Genomic DNA, 12,352 nt, shown 5'->3' on the forward strand with positions numbered 1-12,352 from the left:
GCAAGACTCGGGTTATAGTCTTTAGCTGTTTGAAGACTTCACATCTTCACTTCAGCTTCCAAGGTTAGCAGATTAAGATTGTCTCTTCATACACTTATCTCGGCGTTAAATTCTTTGACCTCCACTTCAGCATGAGGCCTGCTCACCTGCTTAGAGTGGCCAAGGGGATGGGCTCCCTCACCTTCTCGAGAGATGGTGCTAACGACATCACTTCTAGGACACTAAGTCCAAGCTATCCCTCTTGGACTCTTTGGTCATACCTACAATTTTATATGGCTCATTGATTTTGGGGCCCTCTTCTTTGGATTTGGATTGGGTCTCGTTTGAGTGGGTGCAAACCCTTCTACTTTGTTAGATCATCCGTTGTCATTGATACACTCCAGACAGTATTGTTCTAGCCAAGTTCAGGTCTCACCCTTTCTGGCTTAGCGCCATCTTTGATTTGATCTGGTTCATTCATCACCTTAGAGGCTTTCCAAACTCTGCAAACGATTGCCATAGATACTCCTACCTTGCTTACTGCTCCTTAGTGGTTATTGCCAGCTCCGTGGGGGCGACCAGGGCTCGATGTTGGTATACCCAAGCCACTACCTTAGTGAGCTTGATCATAATTGTCATTGACCATCTTTCGCCTTACTAGTTCTCTTTGGATTCTCCTATCCATCTCCTCCCCTCATAGTAGGAGTTGAATGGGCACGTCAGACTTGACATTTGTAGACAGTTAATCTCTACAACCTGTACTAGCCCTCCAGGGGGTTTGTGTCCGTGGATGGCCGTCTACTTTGAGCACTTTTTGGAGATTTGTGATGGGATTATTGTATGTCCCTTTTACTTGAGCCGACATTGGTGCTACGCCCTCCGCATCTCCCTGGGTCGTTTAGAGTCGACTCTCACTAGCTTTGGTGCCAGACTGATCATCACCTAACCAGAGAGTACCGGATTTGTTGCCTTTGCACTTTATCCAAGATGGAGATTGAAATCCATTTCATCTTCAGGTGTCCCCTCTACTATGAGATCAGAGGCATGTTCCATTGCTTATTTAGAGACTGCAGATCCCTCTCTTCTTCTTTCAGTTATTCCTTACCATATTTTTTTTCTGCCCATGCCACTTTCGAGGGACATGGAGTGGTTGTCTACTACACCTGTCTCTGGGCACACCAGATCGGTCAGGCCTTGTCGCGGATTCCTTAGACAATAACACTCTATCTCTAGCGTTTCTTAGAGAAGAGCCTAGACCCTTGCTCGTCTCGGGCCTTGCGCTTCGGTGTTGGATTTCTTTGTACCGAGAAAGGATAGTCCTTCTCTCGTCTGTTGTTGTTTCCCTTTTTTTCGCTTTCTTGTTTGTTCTTTCTTGGAGATCCTGCTAGGTTGCTCCTTTCTACACTGTTGTATCTTTCAATCCCTTGGACCCTTGTTGGTCTCTTGTTGGACATTAATATCATTATCGTATCTTATCTATCATTGGTGGTATGCATTATGATGGTTTATCCATATCTTCATTAAGTATTATACTTCTTTCTTGTTGTCTTGATGATGGCTGACATAGGATGTCATCTTATGAACATGACTAATTATGGGTTTATTATTCATCATAATCATTGGATAGTACAATCATGATTTACATGTTTGATAAGGTGTTGTCCACAAGATTGTCATTCTTGATAAAATATGAGCTCAGTAGTGCTTGATGGAGATAACTTATATCTTTCATCTTGGATCTTGACTCATTCTCTAATGTGCCCCTTGATCCAAATAGGAAAATCATCTTATTGATAGTACAACAACTATTGTTGTGGACCAACTTGGACATAACTGACTAACTTCATGGGACTAAACCCCAAGGTTAAGCCGATCTAATTAATCTCTCTCCCCTTGATAGAACCTTGCTTGTGGAATGGGAGTAAGGAGCTCCTACAGTCAAATGGTGCCCAACATCCACATCAATAACACAAAATCCCCACTAGAGAGAGCAGATAGATCTAGATATCAATCGATCAATAGGTCTTGAGTGTATAAAGAGATAGATAAAGAGAGATGGATCTTGAGATCGATCAATTGATGGTTCTTGAGATCTATCTCCTACTCAACTATGCCCCACACTTTGGAATACCCATTAGATAGTAGGGCCTGACATCTCCTCTCAAGATCAGGCATCATGTCCCTTAGAATAAGGGCCACCCATTGCCTACTCAATCAACCTACTAGAATAACATAATTCTATGCCCCCCATAATTAATCTACCTCCTTGGAATAGCCATAGTAGTTCTCTTCGCTGGAAGTGGTAGTTCTAGTAGGCCCCTACAATTAATCTACAAGTTTAGTAGGTGGGGGGAAACTATAGTTCCTAGTGGGTGGGGATTATAGTGCCGACCTCCGTTTCCATAGAATAGTAGGGACCTAATTTATAATCCTGCTGCCATAATGGCTTTTATAGCAAGCACACTATAGTCCCCACAGTTTTCTTTGATACATTTGATGCTTGTTGACTCTTTGTAGAAAGATGATGCAAACTATCTACTTGAACTCTTAGTTGCTATGTATAATTTGCCACCTCTTGATCACATGTGTTTTATTGCTATTTTATTAGTAAGTTAAAGATGGGAACATCACATTTATGGTCATCTTGATGCAGGCATTCTTTTATTTCCATAATTTCAATGAAGTTGCTATCTAGCTAGAATGCTTGATAATCTTCCATTAGCCAAAAGAACAAAGTATTTAGGGGTTTTGTCTCTCTTAGGAGCACGTCTGCATCTTGAAATCCCTTTTGTCATTTGACCTACAGTACCCTAATTTCCTTCATTAAACCAATCTTCTTTTAAATTTTGAGCTCAATGGGTTGGTTCCTTGCATAGTGCACGTTCCTGATATCTATCACATTTTTCTGACCTCTATATTATAGGGAGAGTGAAGGTTTCTGGTTGTGATCTGTATTGCAATTGGCTGCTATCACATAGCCGTGGCCCAATAATGCATTTTATGTCCTTGTGTAATGGAACGATCACAAATTCAGCAAGCAAAGTTGTGTTCCAGTACATTCCTTTTGTGCCTTATCAGTTGGATTTCACCAATTTGAGGGTTTGAGACCAAATAGGTGGCTCTGCCGATCTCTCCAAGTGTCTTTTTGAATAACATGGGCACTAAAATTGTCATCCATGATATGGGTTGGATGAGGTTGGTTCGTTGCATAGTGCACGTTCCTGATATCTATCACATTTTTCTGACCTCTATATTATAGGGAGAGTGAAGGTTTCTGGTTGTGATCTGTATTGCAATTGGCTGCTATCACATAGCCGTGACCCAATAATGCATTTTATGTCCTTGTGTAATGGAACGATCACAAATTCAGCAAGCAGAGTTGTGTTCCAGTACATTCCTTTTGTGCCTTATCAGTTGGATTTCACGAATTTGAGGGTTGGAGACCAAATAGGTGGCTCTGCCGATCTCTCCAAGTGTCTTTTTGAATAACATGTGTACTAAAATTGCCATCCATGATGGTGCTTGTTGAATTTTTCTAAAGTATCTCCATATGCATTACTGCTGGACTCTGGGCTTGATTTCTTGTTAAGAGCATAACCTCAATCATCTGGATGAAGAGCTTGTTGCTACCCAACCCAGGTTTGACAGCTTCTCTGTTTCATATCCTTTTTTTGTATTTTCTTTAAGATACTTGGAAAGAATATCCCAGAATCCCACATTATACAATTAACGCATCATGTAGTCCATTATTATGGACCCAGTTATAATCAACTTGGAATTCTTCCTTATCTATCACATGATGGTTTAAATCCTAGGACAAATTCATGGAAATGAACATTTGATTCTGTTGGCACTTATAGCTTGGTATAGCACAAATCTGATTGGTTATAGGATCACCATAATGACCTTGCTCCTTTTGGAGAAATCTCAAGCTTCTCTTGTCTTTTCCTAGTCAAAAGCTAGAAGGAAACCACATTATTTCTGTCAAATGATCACAATAAGCCAACTCTATTCTAAAGTAGAGAAAAGTTACAATAGCAAATGAGGAATTAGTAATTACTATTAGTTAAAAATCTATAACTAAAATTATAAATATACTACAAAGTAAAAGAACCTCTGTTTGTGATTAGTGATTAGACTGGACAATATATGCTTATTATCTAGCTACTGTCTAATACTTACTATGCTATTTTGATGCACTAATATTAATAGACTTCTGTATATTGGTAAGTTCTTTGTATGTTATTATAGGCCAGCAGGTATGACTTGACTAAGATTTCTAGTTCTGGTCTTCTTAAGGGGCGTTTTTATGTTTTGAGCCATGCTTTTAGCTTTCACCATACAAAACCTTTCTATTTTTATTCAGTTTTCTGTTTAAATTTCAGCTGAATTTTTTTTTTTTTAATATATCTAGTTTCTTATAAGAATTCTTGAAATGAATTTTCGTTTCTTGGTCCAGGCTATCACACGAAAGATTATAAATTCATTTTTTGGCAGATGGACTTATGCAGATCCTTCTTGGGCTCGTATAGCTGCACTTGTTCCAGTGGTAAAGGCTTGTGCTGCGGCAGGGGATGAAGTTGCAAAAAGTGTTTTGCTTAAAGCCATTCAGGAACTTGCTGAAAGCATCAGAGCTGTTGTTCAGAGACTAAATTTGTGTGGGAAAGGTCAGATCTGATGTGCAATGTTCTTAGAGAATACATAATAGAAAAACTGGTTTTAAAGTACAATAGGATACCTTTTGCATAAAGATATTGAATAGGGTTCCAACATAGTTCTTATCTCTTTCTATCCTGAACTTTTGGAGTAAGTAAAAGCCAATGTGTATCCCTTTGTCTGAAACAGAATGAAACACAGAAAATATTTAAAAATGTCTATGGTTTGGATTAGTGCAAATCTGCTGTTAATAAGTTAGTCAAGCTTGTCTGTTGCTGAATGAGAATATTTATTAAGGTTTAAGAATGGGGTAAAACTGTAGAATTATGATGAATGTATGTGTGCATGTTCATGTGCGCGTGTGGACACACACACACACACATACACACACTTAGACACACATACACTTGTACATGTGTGTATTCTTCTTTTAGTTCGACAATAAAATGTTGATACTGTATCGATGTCGTAGACTCACATGTTTTCAGCTGTTTACTCATATGATGAGTATTCTTTGTAGTAAATCTATTGCCCTGAACTACATTTAAAATAAAATTGAAATCATTTTGACTTCAGATGGAAGAGAGCCTTTTCCACTTGTTATGGTTGGCGGTGTCCTTGAAACTGACAGTGGATGGGATGTGGGCAAAGAAGTTGTTAGATACATCTCTAAGGATTTTCCAGGCATTCTTCCAATTCAACCCAAGGTTAGTTACATGTAAAGGAAGCATTTCTAATTGGGTATCGCGTTCGAATAATTTGTCTGGTTATATTATAATTGAGTGCTAGTAGTAAGAACTGAAAATGCATATACTCTAAAAATGTTTTCTCGTGTTAACTGCATAATGTTTTGGTACCTACTGAGCAGTCAGAATTTAAATTTACCAAGTATAAATCACTCTAAAAATGTTTTTTTAATGCTCTTGGCAATTCTATATAGCTTGAGAAAACTTTGTCTGCACATACCATTTTTTTTTGTCAAGATCTGCTTATCCATTATGTCTTGTTTCCTAGCATCTGGCATGTGTGTTTGCCCCTTTGGGTGACAGGTTAATACCTACGAGAATATATAGTAACAAAAAAAATGTAATGCAACACAAAGTATCCGAGAACTCGCCAAACATTCTTCATGTTATCGGAAAATGTTTACAACTATATATCAGATGTACTCACAATGCCAACACAAATCAATCTTCACAACCATGATGATTCTTGAACTCAAGTACTTGTCATATATAAGTGTCAAAGGGGTACCACTACCAACCATTGTGACCAACTCAAAATACCTATCCTTTAGGCACACTAACAAATATTAACATCTAACTCTACCAACAACATCACCCTCCAACAAAGAAAGTCATCTCCTAACAACACATAACAAAAAGGAGAATGAAAAGACCAACTATGCAAAGAAAGATATCAAGAAGGGGGCTAAGAAAGCATCCTCGAGGAAGGAGGTTGTGTTGAAGCTGCCAACTACTCTCTAACCCAATACACCTGTTGAATCCAGTACTTCGGTTGCCCTTTGCTATCATCTGACGTTCTAATTTTGACTTCATCATGTAGGCCGTGTTGTCCTTCATTTTGTCATCACAAAATGGATTCAACACTGAGAGACTTTTTCAAATTCAGTTTCATATTTCTCTAGGCAACTGTTTGATTGGCAAAGAGTGATCAATCAATCATTCCCAATTCATATATTGAGTCTTTTTACTTAAGGTTCTCATCAAGTCTTTTTGTTTTTTAAATTTATTAGCCTATACTTGATTTTTGAGACCTTCAAAGTCCCTTTTGCATTTTTACGTGTTTGTTTGGATAGTTTTTATCTATTTGTTTCCTTCAATCTTTTTCTTTTGATCATGCCTTTGATTCAAGATATCTTAGGACTTAAATGGAGTTGTTAGTCAAAAGATATTAAGGTTTAAGTGCTCAAAAAGTGCGGTTTGCAACTTTTATTGCATATTTAAAATATTGACCTTATATTCTAATGTTGAGTTGCACTTATTGAAAAATATGACGTAAAATCACTTTATGGTAAGTTTTTAAGTTACTTTTTGACTTTTAATTTATCACTTAAGTGATTTAAGTCATTATAGTGCACTTTATGTTATATTTTGATGTTGAGTTATTTTTTAATTTATCACTCAAGTGATTTAATCACTTTATAGTCTATTTTGATGTTGAGATTTACTTTAATGATTTAACTTGAAGCATTTAAATGAAATCACACTTTTTAAACATATTTACACATAATGTGTAAAATATGTTAGTCTAAATATGTAATGGACCCTTTAAAGTGAGATTCACTTAAGTGAATCAAATAGACATGTGCTAAATAGAAAACTTAATTGGTGCAAGTCCATTACATATAATTTTTTAATGAAGTACATGTAATTGCCCTTCCAAACCACGTTTTTGGCTTGCAAACCACTAGTTTCTCACCAAAACAACTTGGGTGGTTTCAATTGCATTTTTAAACATGTAAATAGAAAACATGTAATGGCTTTCCTAAACCACGATTTGCCAAAGAGATGAAATACATGTGTTTTCAAAACATGCAAATGGTTCTCCAAACCCCAATTTTCAAAGTTTCATGTATTTTAAAACATGTAATGAGACTTGTAAACCACGTTTTTGCCTTAGAGAGGTTATTTTAAATACGCGTTTGAGTTTCCAAACCCCGATTTGCCAAGGATTGCTTGGTTGTGCAAATGCAACTTATATTAAACATGTAATGACTCCTTCAAACCTCGATGTTTTTCTAGGCATCCAAATGCATGCTTTTGCATTACATGCAATCCCTTCTTTGTAAAAACTCTATGTATGCTCTGTTAGAATTTCGGTGCCAAAGAACAAGTTGCTATGTTTCTTTGTTTATTTAGGATTAATTTTCAGAATACATTAAAAGTGCAGGAAGAATAATGACACATAACTCCAACATTATTCATAATTTATATAGAAAAGAAATACAATTAACATAGATCAATGCCGCCATAAATTCAGTTAAGAAACCTGATTTCTCCTTAGCATAACTTCTTTGTGCTTGCCCGCTGAAGGGAAACCCAAATTATGAATCAAAGGCAGCTTTTCAACTCCACGCCTCCATGATTACCTCCTACACAGGGCAGAGACTTTATTATAACAACCCGGAGTTAGTGCGAAATTCACCAAATGTGAATTGCAGCCAGGTATTAATGGACGTCCAGCTACAAACAACCATCGGTTGCAATTAGAGGGTCGTTTGCATACAATTTCGCCTAGCACGTATATGCCTCCAAACAAAGAAAGTAAATTCATAGGCTCAACGTCAAGTTGATGGAAAGCTTAGACGCCAACCCTTCCCAGTATGAAATGACAATCACCAATACCTTGGAATGTATAATAAATCGATTGCCAATATACAACCAATACAGTCAACTTTCTTCAGAATACTGATCTCCATAGCCACAGTGATTACAGTTGGAGTAATACAATAAATCCACTATACTTTAATAGTGGAAAAACACTTCTTAGCTACAGTGATGAAATGTAGAGAAGTTGGGCAACTTAGCTATACCTTAGCAGCTAAATTGCAAAAGAAATTCCAAACCCTTTTACATCAGCAAGGGCATACAATTAAGAACCCAGGAAAGAGCCACAAAGGCACAAAATCAAAAATATAATCAAGCACTTCTTTTCTTGATGAAAAGAGCTCTCATTTATAAGCTTTTTCGTTGCCAAAAGTTTCAATAAAATTCCACTTTAGAAAACGTGGAAGTTTCTCAAAAGAACTCAGCACTAGAAACTTTCCAACTTGCTTTTTAGAAATATCTCTTTAAGTCATCATTATAATAGTAGAAACATTATTATAATATTGCAACTCAATGAATAAATAAATAAGAGCTCATGTAATTATTAACTTGATCAACCGTAGGTGATGACCAACTGCCAAGCCATTCACTGTGTTGCTAAAAATAGCAACTGCCCATAATAGACTTACTAAAAATAGTAAGTAATCAACTGAGACCCCCAAAACACCCTGTCAGCTCACGAGGGTTGCTATGATGAGCTAACTCAATCAACTGCACGGATTGGCCAAAAACAAGGACATTACATTCTTCAAACCACGATTTGCCAAAGGGATGAAGATTTGAGCAAAATGCATGCATGTGCATTACATGTAAATGTATTTGCGAACCACGTTTTGCCTTAGAGAGGTTATTTTAAATATGTAACAACTTCTCTAAACCACAATTTATGTTTAAACATTGGAACTTAGGCATTTACATTATATATTTTGAAATATGCGTTTGAGTTTCCAAACCTCGATTTAAGTCTAAAAAGACAAAAAAATGCATATTCTTGTCTTCTCTGACACATGTAATGCCTTCCTCAAACCTCGATCTAGGCTTTTGAAGGAAAATGGAGAACCCCGATTTCCTTAAGAGAAACATTTGCGAATACTTTTTTGCGCTCTCATGCACATATTATGCAAGGTTTAAACCCCGATTTGCTCTTGGAAAGGCATTTTCAACCATGAAATCATTTGGAGAAATGCAAACTGCATTGAGAAGGGCATTTGCAACATCATTCGCATCATCTTGCACATGCATTTGCATCGAGAAACCGCAATTTGGAGTTAGAGTTGGAATTTTTCAAAGCACTTGATCTTTACTTGCATTCACACTTCCTAAACCTGATTTTGGAGAGAAGAATTGCATTTCAAATTCTTCTTGCTTCAAGTTTTTCTCTTTGCTCTCGAAGTAAGAGAAAGACTTAGATTTTGATTGCATTTCTTGATCAAGTTGCTTATTTGTTGAATTCTTTTACTCTTTATCATCAATTTGTTTGAATGCATCCCTAGATTTTTGTTTCATGTTAATAAGTTTAAAACTCTCATTTCTTGTAAATGCAAAAATTTATTCATCTTAAAAATGAAATTGCATGTAAGATTGAAGTTTTGGAATTTATCAAGTTTGAGTCAAAACAAGAGGTCTATTCTTTTTCATTTTTAGTTTTTTCTAGATACTTTTTTGCTTGTTTTGGTTTGTTTTATGAAGAAAAGTTGGTGATCTTCCCTCAAAGAATGCAAGTACCTTTCCATGCTTTCATCTTCCATGTTCAATCCATCATCCAAACTCTGTACTCTTGAATATGTAATCGCATTTCTAAACCCGATTACATATTTACACCAAGTAAAAATGATGAGTTTTTCACCACATGTAATTGCATCTCCAAAACCTGGTTTTGGTTAAAGCTCACATATTTTAAACATGAAAACTCTTATTGTACATACATCCATATAGCTCCAACTTGCATTCTTAACCATTAAAAACAAAAACCTTATTTTGCCTACATGCAATTCGCCTTGTGAAACCTGATTGTGGCTATTTTTGCCCAAAATACAAGTTTCTCCAACCATTTCCATCCTTCCTAAGTGTTCAATAAGTATCTAAATCATAATTTGAACACTTATCCTCCATGGATCTTCCATAACTGTCCAAATCTTGAAACACTTATAGATTCAATCCCATTGGAAGATGTTCTCTCTTGGAAACTTCATGTTGCATTGAACTCTTCAAGTCAAGATATGTCAAAATTTCTTCAAAGAATAGAGACAATTTTTTAAGAAGATATGCTTCAAATAAAGGAAGCAATATTCATTTGGTCTCCACTTTCCTGATGGCTCCCCTAGAATCTAAGTTCGTGTAAGAATCGGTGGTGCCCAAAAACAATTCAATTAAAGATGCTAATGGGAAAATTGTTCTAGGTTTACATCCGAACATCATTGAGAAGGTTTTCAAATTGGGGGATGTTCCAGAATGTACAAATCTAGCAAAGGAGAATTCACAACAACTATGGAATGAGAAAAGCTTGATTACATCAAGTTTTCAAATGACAATTGACAATTCATCAAAGAAAATCCGAGGCTGCAACACCATAGTTATCAAGGTGAATGGAGTGGCACAAAATACAGGAACTCTCGATCCTTTGATCGTTCACAATTGTATTATCAAGTACAAGGCCTTTGCCAACAATTTATAGGATTGATTCATTCAGAATCAACAGTTTCAACATTTTCTTCAAGTGTATTTTCAGCTTTATAGATTTAGAAGATAGGTTACATATAATCCATTTGCATGTAATCCAATAACTCTTCTTTTTTGTTGAACTTAGTCAAGGTGGTTGAGTCTCTCCCACCCTTTTCTCCTCTTTTCTCTCACTCCTTTGCTTATATAAAGGAGTGCCCCTCATTGTTACAATCATCTCTTTTATATACAAGAGAGCTCTGCCAAATTTGGGCAAGTATAACTTTGATTGTGTAGCATGAATTTGAAAGAAAAGTGAATAAAAAGAAGCAATTTGTTTCAAATTTGTGACTGGAAGCAATTGTGATAGATCAAATTGGAAGCTGTGACTACAATTTGAGTTTACTATCTTTTATTTATGTTATTCTTGTATGTGTATTAGAACCAATTGAGTATGAGAAGCAATTGAATTCGAAGCTTTGACTGGAACCAATTCTTGTGACACAAACTAAAATCTGTGACTATAGTTTGCATCATTGTCTTATATTCATGCAATTTATTAGAATTATAGCTTTAAAATCATTTACTTCTAGAAGTCTGTGCGCCCTAATGGTAGAGTTTTACCTTTAAAATAAATGCATAGAAACCTGTGATCTTCATAGCTGTTCTTATAGATTATAAAAACTAGACATAAATCTAAGCTGGTACACTTTCAATTAGTTTTTAAGTTGGTGTTTGGTATCGGTATCATTGTTTCCAACTGTTAGATAAAAGTGTAGTTAAAAAGATCAAGCTTGCCCATTACCTGCTTTGCAAGTAAGTGGATTTCTGATCTGTAAACTCCTTGTTATGAATCACCTACAATTTTAAGATTCACTAGGATATAGATTTAATAAAGATCATTACTGATGTTGCTTGTGAATTGAGCAAATAATACTTAGAAATGCAAAAAATAACTAAGTAGGCAAGCCATGCATCAAGAGAACAAGAGACAAAGGATTTGATTTCGGAGTTCACCAGACTTTGGCTACGTCTTCGGATTTGCAAACTTGCAAGATTGATCTCATTATTATGATGCAAAACTCATACATCACCATGGTATTCCATGGAGTTACTATCTGCTTCTCGCTTCCACACTACGATGACAGGAACTTGCTAGCAACATGTTCGTGCCTAGCTCCTTCGTCACTTTTTACAATGCTAAGCAATAAAACTATATCTTTCTCACAATGGACATTAAGCCTTTACAATAATGATATAAGGTCGTGAAAAATCCTCTCAAGAGAATTCTAAGTTTTTATCTCTTATTATGAGACCACTTAATTCTCTAGAGCATTCTCCCAAATTTCCTCTCTGGAAAATTATAAAGACTTTTCCAATTCTTCTTCTCCCCAAGGACTAATTTTTCCCCAAGGACTCATTGCCTCCTTTTTATATTACAATTTTACCCATTTTAGTGAGTAACCAATTGATTTAATATAATATCCTCATATCTCTATATTAACCTCTTTTCCAAATTAAATCCATTCTATTTTTGGATTTACTAATGTTTAAATGATTCATTAATTTGAGCACATTTATGGTTAATGAAGATAGGGGATTCAACTATTCTTGATCCGCCATCTCATGCTAAATAGAACATCCACCAAATGCATCCCAAAAAATCCATTAGCACAGTTGGTTGAGGACGAAAATAGGATGTTGGTTGT

The 12,352-nt window shown here is 36.0% G+C and overlaps 1 protein-coding gene across 3 annotated transcripts in view; it reads left to right on the forward strand.

The window, feature by feature from the left end:
• Positions 1-12,352, forward strand: part of LOC149543483 (uncharacterized) — a 160,292-nt gene that overhangs the window by 126,387 nt on the left and 21,553 nt on the right. For 2 of the 3 annotated variants that reach the window (XM_089798284.1, XM_089798285.1), the window contains exons 6-7: positions 4,477-4,646; positions 5,212-5,342. In XM_089798284.1, coding sequence (XP_089654410.1) covers positions 4,477-4,646; positions 5,212-5,342 — 301 coding nt within the window. The remainder of the gene's footprint in view (positions 1-4,476; positions 4,647-5,211; positions 5,343-12,352) is intronic. The other variant, XM_089798286.1, reaches the window with a different exon arrangement.

Source organism: Cupressus sempervirens, chromosome 8 (genome assembly GCF_028749045.1).
Source record: "Cupressus sempervirens isolate cs-2001-9-10 chromosome 8, ASM2874904v1, whole genome shotgun sequence".
Taxonomy (NCBI): Eukaryota; Viridiplantae; Streptophyta; class Pinopsida; order Cupressales; family Cupressaceae; genus Cupressus; species Cupressus sempervirens.